Source organism: Conger conger, chromosome 14 (assembly GCF_963514075.1).
Source record: "Conger conger chromosome 14, fConCon1.1, whole genome shotgun sequence".
Taxonomy (NCBI): Eukaryota; Metazoa; Chordata; class Actinopteri; order Anguilliformes; family Congridae; genus Conger; species Conger conger.
The window spans coordinates 26,882,285-26,904,930 of NC_083773.1; the positions used below are offsets into that span (position 1 = coordinate 26,882,285).

Consider the following 22,646-nt stretch of genomic DNA (forward strand, 5'->3'; position numbering starts at 1 on the left):
TTCTTGCTGCATTGTTTAAAAAAATGCATGGGCTATTGGAGCCCACAGGCACACAGTCTTCTTTCTCCTCTCAGAGGACCAGTGCCTGAAATATTGATTCTGTTGCTTCCTCAGTTTGGCTTTATGAGGTCTGGGTGTAATTGGAATCATCTGTGCAGCCCGTAGAAGGAATTTCTGACTGTGTTCACAGAGTGGGGGCGGGGCAGTGTTCTGCTGCTAGACTGTCTGTACGGCCATGTTTCAGAAGTGTTTTGGGGGGAGGGTTTCCTGAGACAAATGGCAGTCATGTTATTTGGGTCACATCCCAGTGCGGAGCTCAGAGGCTTTTTGCGGTGAAATGCACAGAGGGGAGAGAGGAACAAAGCCTATGTTTGGGTCGCACTGATGCTCTACGTGCTCTCTCACCTGGTTGGGGGTAAGATCAAAGACACCAGGTGGATGGCAGCAGTCTTGAGGTCCCTAAGATTAAGATTAAGACTAAGATTATGTTTGAATAATGATTGTAATGATAATCACTCCGACAATTGTGTTTATGGCGATTTAATGTCATGACTGTCACTCGAGTCAAGTTAGATGGAGGACAACTACTTTAGTTTAATTACATACATTAAACAATCGTCAGAAGCAACTTTAAGTACCGTAAATCCTCAAATTGTGTCCCGGATTCTATTTGAAGCCGCGCCTCGGATAATAGCCGGGGGCGTGGTCGATTCGGACAAATAAAGGCCGGCCCCCAAATACAAGCCGGGGTAATATTGCCTACCAGAAGGGCTATCAGTCCATGAGCACTAGAAGACATTGTTTCGATTTAACTCAATTAAATAAAAGAGCTCTTCTTAATATTTTATATTGTTGGTTGGTTTAATACTGTTGCCAATGAAAAGTCGTTGTCCTACAGCATGGGTCTCCAACACGTTGCTCTCAAGCTACCAGTCGCTTGCCGCCCCCATCTGAGTAGCTTGCCAAAGGCTGAAGCAGTATACATTTAAACACAATTGTTGCCGCGAGGCATTCCAGCCTACGAATTTAATAAAAAGGTAAAAAAAAAATTTAAAAAAAAATTTACTCAATTTAGGCTACTTGGCTAAAATAAGGTTAAAATAAGGTTTCCATGTATTCACAGCACAGCGCACGTTCAATGAATGAATGAAAGCGGCTGCCTTGGCTCGCAATAAACAGACAGGTGGAAATCCTGACACTCTTTCAACTACATAAAACTTGGTGAACCACCAGTGAACCAGCAGTGAATCACTTTAGGAAAAAAGATCCTTAACTTGCTGTTATCTACGCTAATTTGTTATTGTTCATGAAGGCGTGTCTGGTAAGTTGTTATTTTATGGATTCTGGACTTGCATGTGATTTATTGTGTTTGAGAATTTTTGCAATAAACTAAGTCTGTTAAGGCTGACACTATGACTTACCAAACGGTGTTCCTGATTAGCCTACACTAATTGATTTCTGAACAGTTACAGGAAGTGTTGAACAGTGTTGGCCCACTTTAAGTGTAGCCTTTTACTTTATTTCTAAGAATAAAATTCTACAACAGAAGCCTAATAGGAAATAAAGGCCTGCCTCGAATACAAGCCTGCCCCAAATAAAGGCCTGTGCTTTGTGCAGCCTAAGTAAATAAAAGACCCCGGCCACAATTTGAGGTTTTACGGTAGTTAATTATAATTGTAATTGTGATTGTAATTGTATAATTGTGTTATAATTGTAATAATAATTAACATCAAGCGTTCAAAAAAACTTGAATTTCCTCGAAATGACATATTTCCAGTATTTTATACAGTATCAATATAGCTATCAAATTTAACATTATGCTTCTTAATGAAAATAGCTTTTAATTTACTGAAGTTTTGTATAACAGGTTAAAAACATTTGTTTTTATCAATAAAACACAATTTTGGAAACCCCTGTGTAAATTGCCACTCATCACATTGAAACAGAAACATGAACATTCTGTGTTAATCCACAGAGAAAAAAGTATAATAATTTCAGCTTTTTTCATTAATCATGAGCAGATCTTCCTAAAAATACTAATACAATAATACAAAAAATGTTTGTATTTGTGTTCACATTCAAAATATAAAATTACTGATTGATTGCCTGTGGTCTCTCCCTTTCGAACAACATTTTCCACGTCGATATATCCTCTCAAAGATGAACACTTAAAAGATTTCCAATAAACCCTGTTCCCTGTACCTTGTTAGCAGTGTGCCATTTATATTATGAATAGCAATTTTGTAATTTTAAAAGTATTTGTATTGGGCTTTTGTGATTTTGTGGCTCACAGTGACAGGAAGGAAGTGTACCTTGGTGATGACAACGCTCTGACTCTGACATTCAACGCCCGAAATGAGGGAGAGGGCGGCGCCTATGAAGCGGAGCTGTATGTGGTCCTGCCCCCTGAGGCAGACTACAGTGGCATCGCACGCAACAATGAGGTGAGCGCCCGAGTCCACACATCTCACACCCGGGACCTGGAACGACCTGGACCCGTGACCACTTTATTACACCGGCTTCTTAATGGAAATATCTAATCAGCCAATCATGGGGCAGCAACTCAATCATCAGAATGGGGTACAAATGCAATTTAAGTGACTTTCACTGTGGAATGATTGTTGGTGCCATACGGGGTGGTTTCAGTATTTCAGAAACTTTTTGCACAACAGTCTCTAGAGTTTACAGAGAATGGTGAACTCTAGTAAACATGAAAAGGTCAGAGGAGAATGGCCCGACTGGTTCAAGCTGACAACATGTCAAAGTGGATGGGCTGCAGCTGCAGACCAATACCTATTAATATTGACACTGAGTGTATGTATTACTCAGATTCAAGCTATAGAAAAGGAATATAGTACGGATATATGAGAAAATGGATTTAAAGAACAGAACATCTATGGAATGTACACAAGAATCATTTTGAGTAAAGGTTTTGGAAACTGTATGATACATCATAATATAGTATAACATTATTTAAGTTTATTATATTATGAAGTTTATATATGTCACATATATTCAATAGTATATTATTAAGGTATATAATATTAATATAGATCATATATTATAAATCTAATTATTTTTGGTGCGAGATTTTTCACATTGTGACTCTATATGTACTTTAAAACAGATTTCACTGACCCCTAAGATCATAATTTGCTTCTGACCATTAATTAAATTCCAAAAAGAAAACATTCTCTCGTGGTGCAATGGAGTGGGATTTCACCCAATGTTTTTGTGAAATATGTGTTCTGCTACATGTTTAATTGTGTGTGTGTGTGTGTGTGTGTGTCTGTGTGTGTGCACGTGTTTCAGACGCTATCCCAGCTGACTTGCAGCTATGAGACAGAGAACCAGACCCGTTATGTCAGCTGTGACCTGGGCAACCCCATGAAATCTGGCACTAGTGTAAGTACTGGAGTGTGGTGCTGTGTCAATGTACATGCAGTATCTGTCAATGTGTAATCTATGTCTCCATCAGTGTCTGTACATTAATGTGTCTCTGTGTGCTTGTGTGCATGTGCATGTGTGTGCGTGTGTGTGTGTGTGTGTTTGCGTACGTGCGTGCTTGTGTGTGTTTGCGTGCGTGTGTGTGTGTTTGCGTGCATGCGTGCGTGTGTGTGTGTTCGCGTGCGTGCGTGTGTATGTGCGTGCGTGCGCGTGCGTGTGTATGTGTTTGCGCGGGTGCGTGCGTGCGTGCGTGCGTGTGTGTTTGCGTGCGTGGGTGCGTGCGTGCGTGCGTGCGTGTGTGTGTGTGTTTGCGTGCGTGTGTGTGTGTTTGCGTGCGTGCGTGTGTGCACGTGCGTGCGTGTGTGTGTGTGTCTCCAGCTATGGGCAGGTCTCCGCTTCACTGTTCCACGCCTGAGGGACACGCGCAGAACAGTGCAGTTTGAGCTCCAGATCCGCAGGTGAATATTCACCTTGTTGTACTAACTGCTTATTAATGCTCCTCAAACAATGAACTGTCCATGTCACTAATCTATCAACAAACAATACAGCAACATTATATTCCTATTCAGAGAGAGGAATGCACAAAATCTCACCGTACAACCATTAAACTACATAGTGTTTGGCTCACATTTTTATATTATTGCTACATATAGGCAGGTGGATATTCAATACAGAGGTTAAGTGCATTGCTTAGATATGTTAAAATAAGGTCCTCCAAAGAGTCTAACCCATAACTTGTTCTTTTTTAAATGTGGTGATTATTAACTGCTAGTAAGCGGTGACCAACAACAAAGAACTCATAATTTCCCTCTCTCTCTGACTCAGTAAAAATGAGAATAACTCTCGGAGTGACACAGTGCCTTACAAGCTGGAGGTGGCAGTGATGGCGGATGTTATTTTACAGGGGTAAGTCAATGCGGATAATGCCCTCTCTTTTCTGATACCCGGTCAGGAGCATTACTTGAATGCAGTTAGCATTTCTTGCTAAGTGTAGCCTAACTGAAAACTCAAGCCCTCAGGTAAAACTTCAGTAAAATCAAATTAGTACTGCAAGTGTTCCTTTACAAAGTCATGATTGGCCATCTTTCAGATGCGTGCTTTGTTGTTGGCCTGAAAAGGTGAAACAGTGGTGTTTGTCTGTTTGCTGACTGACAAATTCTCTGTGATTTGTAAGGGTCTCTCGCCCAGACAAAGTCATCTTCCCTCCACCAAACTGGAAGGTCGCTAAGAAACTGCTGGAGGAGCAGGACGTGGGGCCCTTGGTCCAGCATGTGTATGAGGTAGGGAGGGAGAGGTCAAGGGTCGGGAATGAAACAACTGCAGGAAATGTGAATTAACAGTCCAGTGTGTCAATTCAGTTTTGCAGTTTATCTGTCACATCTCTGTACATCTGTACTGGTATTACCAAAGGATTGCACAGATACATTACCAAGTTGTTACATTTGACATGCTAACTAACAGACCTGGGTCAAATACGTAATTGTTTTGGATTCAAATACTCTTCTGTGCTCAATTGATTTTGCCTGGTGTAATTGAGCCAACCAAGGGGAACCAAATGTGGGTTTAACACTTGTTGAGAGTATGTCATATAATCATAAGTTCCAGACAAGCTCAGTAAGGCATAAAAAAGTATTTGAATCCAAAACAATGACATATTTCTCCTAGGCCTGGTAATTAATGAATATCAATTGAATTTGTTGAATTTGTCAGAATAGAGGGCCTGGCACTTATTTACACACTTACTGACACTGAACATGTTAGTCATCCTCCTTTTTATCCTAATTCTTATCTTTTTTAGGATACATTTTTTTGTATTGTATTTGACTTCCTTACAGTCAGTTAGCTGACATCCATGATGGATTAGGTCACACCTTGTCTCTCCCCCAGCTGGTGAACAATGGGCCAAGCATGATTGGCCACACCCTCCTGGAGCTGCACTGTCCAATGAGAGTCCAGAATCACTGGCTGATGTACCCTCTGGAGGTGACAACCCAGGGGCCCCTCAACTGCACCTCAGACCACAACCTCAACCCCCTGCAGCTCAAGGTAAGGCCCCCACAGGAATGCAGCCAGGGTCCAGTGTTCAGGGTCTGTGTGAGGCTAGAGAAGAACCTGCATAAGCATTATACAACACTCTCTGTCTGTGGTGTGGCTGTTAGAACTGGAATCTGGACCTCAGTGGTGTGTTTGGATGCAATTTGGAGCAGTGCTGTAAACTTGAGCAAGCTATAGCCTGTCCCACGTGTACAATGTAAATTTGATTTGCTGAAAAGAAGCACTTGGTATTTTTCACCATAAGGCTTAGACTAGACTGTGCCCTTTTTCACCTCATTTAGCACTAGAAAGCCATGGTTTTTTACTTTGTCGAACTGCCCCCCCAATGCTCAGCGGTGTCAGGCTTGTCAGGCATTGCAGCATTGAGTTCTGCCCCAGAGTGACCTAATTTGTGTGAGCAGGGTCTGAAATCGATTACATTTCACGCAGTTGTCATAGTCATCTATTCAGTTTACTCAATAGATGTCTCTGTTTCAGTGAAAACACATCTAATGCAACATAAACACACTTACTCCTCAAATGGAATCACTCACACATCTCTGCTCAAAGTTCTCGGTTCTGCTCCTCCAGGCTCCTCATAGATCCCTGAGTGCCAGACCGTGTTGTTGGTTGTAAACCTCCTCTCTGCCCATTGATGAACACACACACACACACCCACACACGCACACACACCCACACACACACACCCCCACACACCCACACACACACACACACACACCCACCCACACCCACCCACACACACACACACACACACACACACACACGCTGCTTTTCCATTCATTTGGGTCTAGTATTGTTGAGGGGTGAGTTAATTGCCAGTGTGTGTGTGTGTATGCTGTGTGGTGTGTGTGTGTAGGTTTGTGTGTGTGTGTCTGTGCTGTGTGGTGTGTGTGTGTGCATATGACGGCAGAGAGACGTTGCTATAAACTGTACCAGATGTGGTAACCATTTTTGTTCTGGTTGCAATTCTGGTTGCAATTCTCCCATTTAAATATGTCCCTGCATACATGCATACATATATGGGGGCACATAATATGTGTCTTTGTGTGCGTGTTTCTGTGTATATTTATAACCCCGCATGACACGTGTATTTGAGCTTGACAATGTTTTCGTAACTTTAGTAAATTATTAATAATTATTTTCTCATCGATACAGACACAGAGTTCCACCCGTGACTTGTGTTTAAAATCAGAGTGTCAGCATGCTCAGTACATCTGATCTACTTTCAGCACTTACTCCCATTGGAGTGATCACCTGAGCTTTTCCCCACTGCCTTCTGCCAAGCAGAATGGAAGACCTGTGGGGTTTCCTCCACGTTCAAAATAATTACATTGTTTTCAACCTACTCTCTTGAAAACGATCCCAGTTCCCTGATTGGTCCCCGGTGATTGTGTAGTAGACATATGCTTAATTACCATGCCTCTGGGCATGATTGGCTACAGGACAGTAACAGTACCCCCCTCCTGCTTGGTAGAAGTAGACAAGCTGCCAATGCTGCACACTTGTTCACTGTTGCCTGGTTCAGAAGGGTTGTTGTGTGCTGCACCCATTGAAAGCTGTTTGAGTCAGGGCTAATGTAAACCAATCTTGTCTACAATGCCAGTCATCTCCAAAGCACCTGCATTTCCAGTCTGTTGCATGTGTTTGGTGTGGTGTGCTTGTTCTGAGGCTGGTGGCGTGTGTCTCTGCCCCGCACAGCTCCAGAAGTCTCCTGCAGAAGTGCCTCCTGCACCCACGCTGAGCCCAGAGCACAGCATTGAGAGGAGGGAGGTCCGCAAAGACCAGCTGTCTCAACTGGTCAACCTGGTGAGCATTTCTGCTGCTTCAGGTAGGGCTGAAGAGGTCGCATTGAGCTGCTAATTAACACAATCAGGCTGACAATGTGGGGCTGAAATGGAGGAACATGATTGGGCAGCCCTGCATAAACTCTAGGAAGAGAACTACCCCTTTAACAGTCAGTCAATCAAATGTTATTGTCCCTCATTAGAGACAGTTTGAAACCGCCACAGAGGCGGTCTCTCTCTCTCTCTCACACACACACACACACACACACACACACTCACACACATGCACACACACTCTGGCTGAATACCTGAGCAAGCCTGTAAAGGTTCTTTGTCCCCCATTCCTGTGTGGTTAACTGCTGTTGTTTCTGCTGTGTGTGATTAGACATTTGGAGGAGGCTGTTTAAGGTCATGTGAGGCTTTTGTTTCATGGAGGATGAAAGGCAGTTAAAATGCGCACCTGGGCTCTGCACGGAGAGAGGTCCAGGAATGTGCCCTGGCAGCACCACAGAGAGATCCGCTCCAGTGGTCGCGCAACCTCAGACTGACCGCTGCCGGTCAGTAACAGGGTCGAAGGACAGGATATCTTGGAGATATCTTGCAGTCTTTCAAACACAGACAAACGGAATTAGCTTCTTCTTGAAGCTCAACCATAAACCCTAACCCTTAACCTATAACTGCAGGACCAGGGATTTGATTTCATTGGTGACAGCAGGAGTAGACCCCGCCCCTTGTTTTGTCAGGGTCAGAACTCAAAGAGACTCAGGCAGGAGTGTGGCCACAGACAGATTCTATAGATTAACCAGATGGCCAGCTCTGGCATTCCTTTTTCCCTCTCCATCTCATGACACAAGGCTCCAGTTGATAAAAAATAATTTATGGTTTATTTTATGGTACTTATTGAACTCTGGAAGGTTCTGTGGAGTGCTACATTTTTAAAAGGCCTTTCATTCCAAGTGCAATCAGTATTTTAAACAGTAAATGAATGCACTGCACGTTGTGTACTATGTATTTGATGTTTAGATTTTCTCCTACCCAGTGTTTTATTATGTCATGCAGTGAGAAGCCAAATGCAGTCTTTTCACTTTGTATGGACAATAAAGTTGTATTGTGTTCCATTGCTATGGTATTCTATGTTGTTGGACTCCCTCGTGAATATTCATAAGAATATTGAAATTGGAGTGTGTTTGGCTACAGCAGAGAGAAGGCTGGGCAATGTTTCTATTAAATGATCATTTCTGTTCACAAAAAACAACTTCTTTCTTCCTCTTCCCCTGAGTTTCATTCTCAACCCCACCACTCTCTCCGGCCTCTCACTCTCTCTCTACCTCCTTCCTCTTGCTTCTTCCTGTTTTCTCCTCTCTCTGTACACTTCTCTTTTACTTAATATGTTCATATATCATCAGTCTAATGTGCTCGTAGAGGAGGGTTGTTCCCATAGCTTTGCGCATAGTCAACACAGGGCTGATTGCTGACAGCTGACTGGTCCGCAGAGTGATGTAGGAGACATCATGTGACACATGTGGCTTCTCTCTCCCTCCAGTCGTGTCCTGGCGTGGACTGTTGGACACTCAGATGCCAGGTGGGGTTGCTGGAGAGGGGGACCAGCACCATTTTGAAAGTGCGCTCTCGAATCTGGGCTGAGACCTTCATGGAGGTGAGGGGGTGACCTAGATAGCTTGTAGGGGTGGGGGGTGCGGTGGGGGAGTGAGAGATGTCTCTATATGTTCATCATAATGCTGGTTCGGTAATATCACCCCTCACAAGCAGGACAGGAAATTTGTGCCATTCTTTGAGAAACTCATATTTAAAATTCAGCTCCCATTCGCAATAGACCAGGCTGAGTGAACATCAGTGCTGACTATAGGCCTACGGTCTCCAATGTTGGACAGTTGAGGAGCCAGCTGAAGCAGTGCCTATTGTGTGTGGGACAGGGCCCAGGAGCTGGTCTCACATGCCCTAAGTACACCTTGTGTGTTCACCATGGTTCAGGCTTGTTTTTGCCAGTGCATTGGAAACCCATTCAATTCTGCTGGGGTTACCATGGGATCTAATTGCCAAAGTGATCTTGTGAGACAGGGTTTGAAACTTTGCTGCTCTTTGCTGGTATACCATCGCCCTCTTCTGGAGTCACATGGAATTTCATATTGGGATTGCCATTCAGGATGAGTATATATCAATGAGCACCAGTATGCGTATTCATGGCTCATTGGTTGTAATTAATTCTTCCAAACTTTAATACAAGTGTAAATATAAAGCAAGTTAAATGTTTGTTTTACCTGATGGAAAGTGATCTGATCCTTTAATCTCTTTTCTTCTTACAGAGAGCATATAAACAATATGTGCTGGAGTGCTCAGCAAGGTACAGCGTGCAGAGGATTCCTTACGCCATTGTCCCCAAAGACATGCCCTCTGGAACCAAAAAGGCACGTTCTTTCTTTTTATATGAGCCCTGCTGTATGTTGCCCCTGATCTGTTAGACTGAGGTATTTTGCCCTTGCAGGTTGTGTCCTGTAAGGTTGTGATATGTTATATCGCCTTCTACAGGAGGTGCGCTGTCAGGTGGAGCCATGCTATATCGCCCCCTACAGGTGGTGTACTATAAGGTTGAGATGATACATTACATTACATTATTGGCATTTGGCAGACGCTCTTATCCAGAGCGATATACAGTTGATTAGACTAAGCAGGAGACAATCCTGGCTGTGAGGATCTTATTGTGGCTACAATGGGATTAGAACCACCGACCTTGCGTGTCCCAGTCATTTACCCTAACCACTACACTACAGGCCGCCCCTGCTGGCTGTGTCCTGTAAGGTTGAGATATGTTATATCACCCCCTACAGGAGGTGTACTGTAAGGTTGAGATGTTATATCTCCCCTGCAGGTTGTGTCCCGCATGATTGAGATATGTTATATCACCCCCTACAGGTGGTGACCCCAGTGGTATGGAGCAAGCCAGAAGGACAGTATGCTGTGCCGCTGTGGATCATCATTCTGGCCATCCTGGCTGGGCTCCTGCTGCTGGCACTGCTCATCTACGTCCTGTACAAAGTGAGTCTGGTGGACTCCTGTGTGGAGAAATGATGTAGAGCAGAGCTACTCAACCCCTCGTCCTGCGGGCTGCAGCGTCTGCAGGCATTTGCTACACCACCTGATTTCACTAATTAGCTTATCTGAACCAAGCAGGTAAAATAATTATTGAAATCAAGTGGTGGAGAGTAGGAGCAAATACCTGCAGACACTGCGGCCCACAGGACGTGGAGTTGAGTAGCTCTGATGTAATGTTTCAGATGAACAAGAGAAACAACTAATATTTCAGTGGCAGTCCATATCATGGGCAGTAGTGTAGTTACTCAGTTACCTCTTATTGAAGCTTGCAGTTCTATGTTCAAATCTCGGATGGGTGCTGCCATTGCACCCTTGACCAAGGTACTGAATTGCTTCAGAATTAAAGAAAAGATGTCAGCACACTGATTGCTCCCATTTCAAAACATTTCTTCAGTAAATGTCCTGCAGTTTGGAATGAGTGTAAGTTATATATGCCCTCACATTGAATTGATTCATTCAAAAGGAATGCGACCACTGTACAATTAATAACTATTTTACTAATAGAGCTTCATGGTACGTGGTTGCAAGTCTCTAAACCAAAGTTGTCCAACCAGACCAGTTCAGATGGGAGTTTTGTTATAGCCCAACACCTTATTTTGACACCTGTGTGTTCATTGCTTTTAGTGTTGTAGAACAGGTTTAAAAAGTGAGGGGAAACAAATGGCCATAGACTTGGCAGGATCCAAGGCTTTTTAAAGTTTAGCTATTTGATTATATTCTCTTGTTCCTTTTCTCCCTCATCTCGTATAGCTGGGCTTCTTCAAGCGATCCCATCCCTACAGCACAACCATGGAGAAAGCACAGCTGAAACCCCAGGCTTCGTCTGAAGCCTAAGCAGCAGGCCAGCCCTGGAAACATACCAAAGAAAATTGTGGAAATTGGACGAGCACATTACCAGACAGTTTGCAGAAGACTGCAGCTGAAGCTTTAGGAGTGAAGACTCCACTGCACTGCACTAGAGAAAACAACACAAGGCGAACTGAATGTTTTTTTAAAATTCTGTTTCTATCTTTTTATCAAGAGTTGGGGCTGGATTCCAAACAAAGGAGAGCTGCTTTACAGAGGTGCTATGGATTAGAGGAGTAAGCAGGTGTGTAGGGAGCAAACATCCGTGTTCACCTGTTCTTCACTCCAGAGAAGCTGTGGAGATGGACGCCTTTCTTCTAAGCACATGTGTTCTGTTTTCCCCTTGTCCCATTTTTCCTTGTGAGAAAGGAATGGACTTTATTTTTATTTTAAGAACCGCAGAGCTGGTGCTGTAATCAGATGGAATGGGTGGACATCACATTGAGTGGTCAATCATTGCATGTCGGAAAGAGATGTAGCATTTCAGAAAAGTTATTTTGTGCTCTCTCAGAAAAGAGCCACACTGCAAATAGAACCAAAGGCAGTGGGAATTCCAGGCTTTTAAAAAAGCAGGTGTATTCACACTGTCTAGGACCTCACTGGCAGAGATGTTCATCGTAAAATGTCTGATGTCAGGCGCCTCTATAATCCAACAGGCGTCTTTGTTTTTGGAATCCCACAGCATCTGCATACTTTCGGCACTTCACAAGACTTTATTTAACTGCGTCTTTAAAGAATTTAGCCTTGGTCCTCATAAGAGACAGGGTTTGTGTTCAAAAGCAGAGCTACTGAGGCTAAACTGCGGAAGGATGCTGAGCCCAGGGGAACTGGCTGTAAATGTCTGGGAAAGACGGATTATTTACAGGCCTGCTTTTAGAGGTCTGTGGAGGCTCACGGAGGTCTGTGCAGCTGCATGGTCAGCACTGGTACTGTTTGCACTCAAAGCCGGTCAACGACCAGTCCGCCCATGAGACCAAAGAAAAAATGCCCCTTCTGCTCATTTTACTTCCGCCATTTTGTGGTCCATTTGGCTTAATGTTCTTAAACTGAAGACCAGCCAAAATGTAAGCACAGCAAAACAGTGTTCTGTAGTCACCAGGGAGACGCTGTAGAAACAGCGGACATGTGAAATGGACCACGCCCTGAAATGCAAGGCTTTTTGCTGCTGCACGATGGCTTGGTTGAGAATGATGGTCAAAGGTCATTTGAACTGTCTGTATGTTGTAGTTATTTTTTTAACCAAGCGGAAGCACAATCATGTCCTGCCCTAAATGGTACTCATGGTAAACTACATAACTATAAAAGAAAAGACTTGCATATTGTTTTGAAACAGAAACAAAGTGTTCTCTGTGGAACTGAATTGAGACATAAGCACTGTACATACAGCTGCTTGTTGGAAATATAAAAAGACTGAGCAATGAAGGTCCTTGTGGAGTACTGTTCAGATATTTCATACCCACCTGCTTTGCTGAGGTACAGGGCCAACATGGAGAGGATTGTGTGTATATGCCTATGGATAGGGGATTACAGCACCATGTTTCTGCAGGGCTCATTTGGGGGAGGGGGTACGGCTATATGGTGCATGTGTGTGTATCTGTGTTTGGGGATGGGGTAAATGTGATGTGGGTTCTCTTGTGTGGGTGTATTTCTTGCATGGGTGTATTTCCTTTTTTTGGAAACAGCCTATGATCTGGAAACGGCCAGGTTCTGAGCACAAGCCATTATCATCCAGGACCTGGACCTGATGTTTATTTGACTGGGAATGTCCACTGAGAAAGGCTGCCTGTCAGAGTCTGGCTTTGCAGAGGAAAAGCCCTGGAAGGCAAAATATTTCAACGTGACAGAGACATAGGAAGACTGTCCAACCACTGCAATCACATTCAAATGGTGCTTTTGTATTACTGTTGTTGTTCACTTGCATGTCTTGCAGAAGAGCATATTGGTCACATTTTGTTTTCTTTTATATCACCCCTTCCCCATGTTCATTTATAACCCCCCAGCCCTCCACCCCATTTGGAATCGCTTAACCCATGTACCGGGGGCTCCAGTACAGGGAGCACTGCAGCTGGAGTGTGCACTTCCTGTAATCAAGTGAATACTTTGGACCTTACAGGGCACACAAGGGAGTGCTAGTGTTGGGGATCTCTCACTGATGACAACTGGGAGCCTTTGGGCAGCTAGTGAGTTGGTGACTGGAAACAGTAAACCCAGAAACCCTGTAGATTTAACCACACTCTACTCCTGAAAGGGTTCTTGGGTACATGTTTTGTATGCCTGAACCTACAAGTACAGGGCCCAGTCTGCAACCTTAAAAAAACTGAACCACTCAGGAATCTCATTCAGTCCCTGTTATCAATTACTTATTAAATGAAGTATTACTAAATGAAGTGAATTAAGTGTGAATTCATGAAATGCAGTATTAAGTCATACAAGTCTATTTAAATGAGGATCTATTATCATTGTGGGCAAATGTTTGACCCTTTGTCCATGATAACAACTTCCTCACACTTGTGGAATTAAGAGGTTTGGATATTACCATTAGATATATAGATACATTTTCTTGAAAAAGATTATCTTGTTCAATATGAACTGTTTTGAAACTACAGCCAGATTTTCATAAGACAAAAGTGTTTGACATTTTGAAAATGGAATGAATAAGATAAAATAATTGGCCCTCCCTACTTTTATAAATGTTGTTAATTTGTTTTTATTCAGTTTTGTCCCTTTTTTAATGCATTTATTGATCCCAAAATTGAATATTGCTTCATTGTGTCTGAATGTTCTCTGATGCTTATGAGAATGAATTTCCTCACCCCACATTGGGGGAAATATTATATTGTGGTGTATTACTGTTTTCAATTCCAATAAAACATAGATTTTTCACTCATTCTGACAAATAGAATTATTATGAATGGGGTGTGATGTGTAATTTTAAGGAATCTGCTAAATAAGAAGCCATGAGAGCTTACTGATACATTCTGTGGCCATTTTAGGCAAGACATCTTATCCGTCTTTGGACCAGAAGCAATGCAGTAAGAATTCCTAATCTGTGTAAGAGTGGCCTTGATGCTATCAAGAAAATGCATTGAATAATATACAGTGCAATAGGCTTTCAGGCTTTGACACAAAACCCAAATCTAATGTAAACTAATTTTAAGTATATGGCAGTAAATTCAAAATCTATTTCAATAGTGTAATTACTTAAATGGTAAACAGTTGGCATTTATATAACACCTTTATCCAAAGCACTGTACAACTGATGCTTCTCACCCATTCATACACACTTGCACACCAACGGCAATTGACTGCCAGACAAGACACCAACCAGCTCATCAGGAGCATTTGGGGGTTAGGTGTCTTGCTCAGGGACACTTCAACACACCCAGATGGGATTGAACCAGCAACCCTCCGATACAGAATACTTGCCATTTTTTGCTTCAGAGAGACCTACCCCCTAACTCTAACCATAACACTATTCCTAATTCTAAGCCTAACCCTAACCCTAATTGTGACGAAAGTGATATAATAATAGCTTGGCCCAAGTCCATGAGATTCAAACTTCCTAACGATATACTAAACCTGGATACTAGTGCTGTCATCAAATATAATATTTGACCCAGATCTCTGATTTAAAATATGCACTCTGTAAAGAACATCTCTAGGATTTTTCGTCTTTTCAGGATATAGTGGTAAAATGAGAATAATAACTAGTCCACAGTTTTGTTTCTTCAAAACTTTATCTCAAAACGCTTGGATCATCACTTGTTAGTCAAAATATTACCAGAGAAGACAAAAGAGCAAAATCAACTTAATGTCTGAATAACGACTCTTTTCAAGCAGCTCAGAGTACGAAATTCACGGAGAGTAATGCCTCTTCCACGGCTACAGATAGCGCTCTCCAGTGCTTTTTGTCTTTTTTGGAACAGGACGGGCTGTAGCTAGCTGGGTCCCTTGCCGGTTATTGGTTAGTGGGAATTTCCCAGGGAGAACAAAGTATATGCAGAGGTTAAAATGTACATAGCTAACGTCACGACTCAATACAGCTGCTAGCTGACTTGTCCTCTTCTTGCAGTTCACCACCAGCCACATAGTTGCTAGTTGGTAGCGCAATATCTGTTACATTTAACCAAGAGGTATAGGCACACTGTCTTGCCTACAGCATAGCTATTCCGAGGTGTCGGCATTACCAGTAACGTTATTCTTAGCTGTAACTATTACTGATAACTTGCGATTTAACCATAGCAACCAGTGTGTTCTTATTTAATTCCGGAATTGTAGCTGTATTTTTATTGTTTTTAACTAGTACTGTTTGTAGGCTACATTCGTTTTACTAATGGGGTTCAATAAGACCTACATCAGTGTAGGATACGCTACTGTTGGCATACTGGTAGGACTCTCAGCTTTTTTCGTTTGGAATATCGTATATACACAACCATGGACGGCGGCTATGGGAGGCTTGTCGGGTACGGTGTAAATATTTATTTATAAATGCATACATGTTATCATTTACAAGGACATATCTGCTTTGTTACTAAGATAATTAAGCTAGTCTTCTTTAACAATGCTTTCTAAATAAGCATTGTTAGCAGCCTATCTAATATGTGATCAGATAGTAAAACGGTCATAAAAAGGCAGTGACGCGCCACTGCTACGGGTGGTGGGCTACTACAACCAAGGTAACCAAGAAACTAGTACTAGATTGAGCACAAACTTTTATTAAACGACCAGTATAATTGCTTAAATGAAATATTTGAATTCATTAACTGCAGAACTGAGATGACATGTGTATGGTTGTCCTGATTAACTTTATTGGGACCCTATATTTCCAATTGCCAGGATATCATATGCAAGATTTGTGGCATTTATATTGCCATTTTTTGGTAGAATATTAGACTGGGCTGTTACACATATTCCTGACTGATACAACACATCCTTTTTTAGTATTAATGTTTATTTTCCAGTTCAATTTTCACACTCCGATTCTAAAATAAAAATACATTTTCACATAAAATAACAGCAGTTAAAAAAAGGTTGAACATGCATAATCTGTCTGCCTGTGAATTGTGTTGACCAGTGTTCCATTCCATGAGTTGTCTCATGTCCATGGAAATTTCATTTTCAATATTGTTTCACCACAGATTGACTTAGCCATTAAAATACAAACTGCTTTTGTGATCATGCAACAATGCAGTGACTTATAATATATTATATAACTCACTATATTTATATATTATAATTCACTTTAGCATGTTTGATTTCAACTGTGAAATGTCTACAAAAATGTACTTGTGTGAGAAGTTTTCATAGTGTGAATTCAGGATCTGAATGCTTTGCTCTGAGGATCTAAGTGGTAAAAGGTAACTTATTTTAGCCATTCCACTCTTCATTTTAATTGCCAGCTGAATATAAATAAACTTTTGTTATCTTTCTGAGTGTCTTGTTTCTGAGTCTGGGGAAAACAATAATGACTGCATTTTACATAATAGTTACATAAAATTAAGTGTCTGGAATTATGGATTTCTTTTTGACCAGCATCTAATGGCGGGCTGAAATTAGGAGTCTAATTAACCAGTAAGACTTGGATATCAGTTGGGAAATTAAAGGTGTAGTGTTATTTAGCACATATTTACAGATGAATCAATTACAAGGCCGTTGTGCTAGAACCCTTTTTTCTTTTTAATATTAAAACATAACATTATGAATTAGTGTTATAAATTAACATGGCATCTTCTATAGTTTGGGCTCCACACTTATAACAAACATGGTGCTAAAGCATGTGACATAGTGTATTGCTGATGCTTGTTAAACTGTAGCTCTGTTGAGAGTAATTAATGATGACTGGTTTCCTGATCTTGCAGGATAGGTTGTTGTGTTGAGTGCAGAAGGCAGGCGGTTGTCATGACACAGCTATTCAGCTGTGATGCAGTGACTCAGGGTTGTGTTTGTTTTGAACTGTAGTTCCTCTGTTCCTGCATGTGTGATTGGAAATGGAGACTTGTGGGGTGCTGTGTCACTGAAATGAGGAACGTGGGGAGGGTGTCTTGACAAAGCATTATGATGGAAAACGGAAACTGGCCATGCAGTCCTCACAAGTCCTGGCTTTGCTGAGTCATGGCAGCTGTGAATCTGACCTTTAATGTTTCATTAAGAGATTTAACTCAATTGTTCTGGGAAATGTTTCTAATAACTGATTACTAAAAAATAAAGTAGCAAGGCACTTTATTTTTACCTGCTACTGATTTTAAGCGTACTTGCAAACCCCTCTCAAGTATTTTCTTCAGTTCCTTGACAAATGGCAAAAACTCGTCTACAGGGAGGTGCAAGCCATTGGTCAGTCTTTAATTAATGATGTGTTGCAGTGAAAGTAGGAAAGTTTATACTCTTAACAGTGGAACACTGTTCCAAGTCCTTGCGTTATGCCGTGCATTCTTTCAGCGGAAAGATTTCAGACCGAAAATTAACCAGTATCACTTTTTATAATATATTCATCATGACGGTGTGTAGGTGCCCAAAGACGCCACGGTGCCGCTGCAGGAAGGGGATAAATGTGGACCTCAGAGCAGGAATATTAAGTGTATTAAGGATAACTAAAATAAGTAAAACCCAGAACAGCTTTTTCTTCTTTAGTCCATGTTCCACACTTGAGCAGGGACTGCTCTTCCCAGAGACCCCTTAAAAACCTTTTTTTCATGATTTAAAATTTTTTATTTTTTATTTTAATAAAATAATAATAATCAGTAATGCGGTTTGTGTGTATTAACAGGTGTCATGGCCCTCTGGGCCCTGATCACACACATCATGTACCTTCAGGACTACTGGCGCACTTGGCTGAAAGGTCTCAACTTCTTCCTGTTTATCAGTGTCCTCTTCTCCCTGTTGGCTGTTCTGGCCTTCTTCATCTTCCTCTCCCTCGCCATCACATATAGACAAGGTGAGACTCTCACTCTCTTTCACACTCAATCTCACTCTGCTTTTTAAACAATTACAAAAAAGAAATGACAATTCCTCTCAGCTGTTCAGGCCTGTGGTTATAGTGGGATTTCTATTCCACATCGTCCAAACCACAATGAATGGTTCCCTCATTTATTTGAGAATTTTTAAAAAATACTTCCTGATTGTGTGTGCTCTGCTGCAGCTGTGACTGACCCCAGGAGCTTCTACCTGTCCGGGGTGTGGAGCTTCATGACGCTGAAGTGGTCTTTCCTGCTGGGCCTCTGCTCGTACAGATACCGCAAGGAGTTCGCCGACATCAGCATCCTCAGCGACTTCTGAGGACAGCGCTTATGGGCTCCAGACCGGGTGAATGGGAAAAGTGATGAGACAGGGTATGCAAATATGGGCTGGCCTCCCTCGCTGTGTCCTGCGGTTATGCACTGACCTACTGATCAGCTGAGGACTCCGTTCTCTGCATATTTTAAATGATTTTTTTTTTTACAAGAAAATGTATGATATGGTTGTATGTGCATCACATCCGTTCTCTTGACATTTTCTCAGTGATTTGCTTTTCTAAAAACGACTACAGGGTATATACAGTGGCCACATTTCCTGGAAGTACTGACTTGTGAAGAGTGAAGTGTTACTACCCAGATTTGGGTGTTTGGAGCTGCGTATCACCTTCTATCATTAACTGTGCTGCTTCCTCGTGTGCTCCATAACATTTGGCTTAATGTCAACTTTTGTCCTACTGATTAGTGGGGAAAACAGGAATATTGGACTTTCAGGAATCATTCCTGGCTAATGATACTGCCATTTATTCTATACCGTTGTCATTATATTCCTGTACACCTTTTCCTTTTCATGTTTTCCTTTCTGCTGTTGCTGCCGCATCACCCTTCTTTTGCAGTGATGTGATTACCTCCAGAGGGAGGGAGGTGATGGCTTTTTGGCTTTCACTGGAGTTGGAATGGAGTGTCTTAGCAATGCTTTCACAGTACAAAACCTTCAAGCCCATTGCTTACACATTGAAAATGCATCACCATGTTTCTGTGGTCACATGCACTTTATTATTTGTACACACAAATTTTGCATTTCAGCTCAACCAGTACAGGTAGACACGTGAGGGGGATTTATAAAATGGTTACATGGTAACAGCAGGTACACTGTTCAGTTTTTATGTGAGTGACATGAAGGTGTTGGACAGGAATGTGAGCGTGGAAATGCAGTTTGTTGTGATTCAGTCTACTTTGAACAGGAGGGAGCTGGGCCTACACTGTTGTTGTGACCCTACAGTAAATATATTTAAATACTACAGATAGAGGAGGTACTGAATTCCTTTTTCTGTCATTTAATGAAAGTAGAACAAAAGTATGAGGCCACATAGTGTAACAAGCTTTAGGTAGTGAAGAATTCTCTTTTATTCAATTATTCAATTTCTACACAAAATAACACATAGGGATGAGCTTTACTTCAAAGAATAATCTTAGACAAAACTTGTCTCAGAATAGCAACCATTGCTCATGATTGCCAATGATTTTGTATAGTGGGAGGTAGAAGGGTCTGATGGAGGTGGCGGGGTAGTTAAATTTGGTCTTATTTACCTTAGGTTCTCTTTAAAATCACTGGTAGCCTAATATCTTTGCCCTTTACAGTTGGCGCTAAAGTTGCAAGAAATGTGGCAAAGAAAGACAAAGTTAGGCTTAGATGAGTCGGGGCAAGTAAACATTGTGGCAACATTCCTTCCAGCAAGAAACCTAAAGTTTTCTTTAAAAATAACCACGGGTGGCCTAATATGTTTGATTTGTATTTGTGTATGTACAGTATATACTGTATGTATGTGTACATATGGCCGATTCTGCTATAATGGGAATAATTGGCCATGCAAACTTTTACAAAATGAAACCCATTGAAACCAGTCTTGGTTTTATTATCCTACATTTGTCTGCATACAGTATCTGATAATGGCTGAGCTTGAACTGTACAGGAATTATATATCTTCTGGAATTCCCATCACATCATTAAACACCTAATTTAATTTATAAACATTACCAGGAAAAAATAAAACATTTTAGTGTCTGATATAAACTTGATAAGATGGCTGTATAGAATATCTTATTTGTCATCTTGAGAAATATTTTTTCTTTTGTTTTTTTTGTGAGATGATTCCTTGAAGCACATCATTTTTGTATTTGTTGTGCAAATATTGACATAAATCATAATTTGATATTTAATAAAATATAAAAAAGGTCTGTGGCCAGAATGACATTGTATGGTGTTATGACAGTGTGTGCTGGAAACTTATGAAAGTGGTTTATTTGCAACCATGTTAACATTAACTGCATTTTTTTAAACATTCATAAATAAAAAATAGGCGGCATGGACGGTGCAGTGGGTAGCTCTGCCACCTCACAGCAAGGAGGTGCTGGGTTCGAATCCCGGTTGGCCGGGGCCTCTCTGTGTGGAGTTTGCATGTTCTCCCCGTGTTTGCATGGGTTTCCTCCAGGTACTCCGGTTTCCACTCACAGTCCAAAGACATGCCGGTTAGGCTGATTGGAGAGTCTAAATTGCCCATAGGTATGAGTGTGTGCGTGAAGGGTGTGTGTGCCCTGTGATGGACTGGCGACCTGTCCAGGGTGTATTCCTGCCTTTCGCCCAATGTATGCTGGGATAGGCTCCAGCCCCCCTGTGACCCTGTTCAGGATAAGCAGGTTAAGATAATTAATGAAATGAAAAAAATACAAAATAAACTTCCATTCAGGAATCCTTGTCCTCCTCAACACGTGCTGGACTGTAACTGCATGTTTTCATGGTAGCCACGTAACCTTTAAATTGGAAAAACTATTTAGAAGCATTGTTGCTGTTCTGATGGGAATGAGACTACTGGGATCGGACAGGTATATTTCAAGAAATATTTCAAGAAAAAAAGCAAATGGTCTATTTAAGTTTAAAAAAATAAATAAATAAATGAAATTCACTACAAAATATATTAAATATATATTAATATATTCAATTTTTATTTTACAAAAAAGAAAAAGTTCATAAAAGTTCCTGTATTTGCATGATTGCCCATATATACACACACATACATACAGTCATTTAGCAGGAATATAATACAACAAGCCAACCATCTTGATAGAGCACTTAAGAATATTCATGGCAGTAATGACTGGAATATGTTTTGTTTAAAATGTTACTTTGAAACAAATAAAAACTTTTTGAGCAGTTGCAAGCTTTGTTTTTGGTCTTATTTTGAAACTTGCTGTCCTCTGTGCTGAAGTAAATCTGTCATTGAAATGCCACATCTGAGGAATTTCGCTCAGATATCACATTTGCTAAGATGTGTGCGTAATGTTGTGGGAGGGATGTAAATAAAGTAATCTTTTATGTTGTGGTCTGACTGAATATCCTTGCAAAGAAGCACTTGGTATGTTAATCCTCTTGGAGAAGCACTAATCTTCAGATATTTTCTGCAGTATGCGTTGGGAGATTCATCACTGTAATGTATGTATACTAATTTCACCATTTTGCTATCTACAATGACATTTAATTTATTCTATGAGTTCAAGACTAAATAATATGTAATATATAATTGTGTGAATGCAAACATTAAAGGTGCTTACGAATACATTGCGGACATTGTGGCACCCTCAGGGTACCACTGGGCCAACCTGGTGGGGGTGGGGGGTGGGGATAAGGGTGGGGAAGATAAGGGTTCAAACAGTCCATAAGAGGGGTGAGAGTGGTCCTTCCTAATGCTGAGGGCCTTTTTTTATGCACCACTTGGCGTGGATGTTCATGATCGACGGAAAACTGGCGCACCTATAGATCCTGGAGAGGACTGGTCCACCTATAGATCCTGGAGAGGACTGGTCCACCTATAGATCCTGGAGAGGACTGGTCCACCTATAGATCCTGGAGAGGACTGGCGCACCTATAGATCCTGGAGAGGAGTAGTGCACCTATAGATCCTGGAGAGGACTGGTCCACCTATAGATCCTGGAGAGGACTGGTCCACCTATAGATCCTGGAGAGGACTGGTCCACCTATAGATCCTGGAGAGGAGTAGTGCACCCAGGCCAGCTCTTTAACCCTCTTAGTAAGTACAGGCGTTGATGGACCTTCTTCACTAACAATGAGGTGTTCTGATTCCATGAGAGGTTGTCAGTGAAATGCACCCCCAGGAACTTTAAACTGAAAAAGGTTGTGATAGTGAGATTTGAATATGTATCTAGACAATGATGATTCTCTTCTTTGAACATTTTTAGACCTCATAAGAATAGTTTGTACACTACGGTAACTCTCTCACATTTAGCAAGCTGAAGATTCTCCACAAGGGGGAGCCCACAACAAGCTGAAATTTGGGGGTGCCACGTTTTCCTTGTTGTCTACTATTGACTCCATTGGACTCTCTCAAACTGGAGATCATCCCTCTTGATCTCATGGGTTGGAAGTTGTTTCTGTAAAATG

The 22,646-nt window shown here is 41.6% G+C and overlaps 2 protein-coding genes across 2 annotated transcripts in view; both read left to right on the plus strand.

The window, feature by feature from the left end:
• The window catches only part of LOC133110270 (integrin alpha-5-like), a 47,776-nt gene extending 33,650 nt beyond the window's left edge, over positions 1-14,126 (plus strand). The window contains exons 20-30 of the mRNA XM_061220246.1: positions 2,294-2,444; positions 3,313-3,405; positions 3,826-3,905; positions 4,273-4,353; positions 4,622-4,727; positions 5,335-5,493; positions 7,201-7,308; positions 8,830-8,943; positions 9,611-9,712; positions 10,218-10,340; positions 11,148-14,126. Coding sequence (XP_061076230.1) covers positions 2,294-2,444; positions 3,313-3,405; positions 3,826-3,905; positions 4,273-4,353; positions 4,622-4,727; positions 5,335-5,493; positions 7,201-7,308; positions 8,830-8,943; positions 9,611-9,712; positions 10,218-10,340; positions 11,148-11,231 — 1,201 coding nt within the window. The 3' untranslated portion in view covers positions 11,232-14,126. The remainder of the gene's footprint in view (positions 1-2,293; positions 2,445-3,312; positions 3,406-3,825; positions 3,906-4,272; positions 4,354-4,621; positions 4,728-5,334; positions 5,494-7,200; positions 7,309-8,829; positions 8,944-9,610; positions 9,713-10,217; positions 10,341-11,147) is intronic.
• A 1,180-nt stretch (positions 14,127-15,306) lies between these two features.
• slc48a1b (solute carrier family 48 member 1b) lies at positions 15,307-21,404 on the plus strand. The gene is made up of 3 exons (XM_061220285.1): positions 15,307-15,706; positions 18,007-18,174; positions 18,379-21,404. The coding sequence occupies exons 1-3, from the start codon at positions 15,577-15,579 to the stop codon at positions 18,513-18,515; spliced, it is 435 nt and encodes a 144-aa protein (XP_061076269.1). The 5' UTR covers positions 15,307-15,576; the 3' UTR covers positions 18,516-21,404.
• The last annotated feature ends 1,242 nt before the right edge of the window (positions 21,405-22,646 follow it).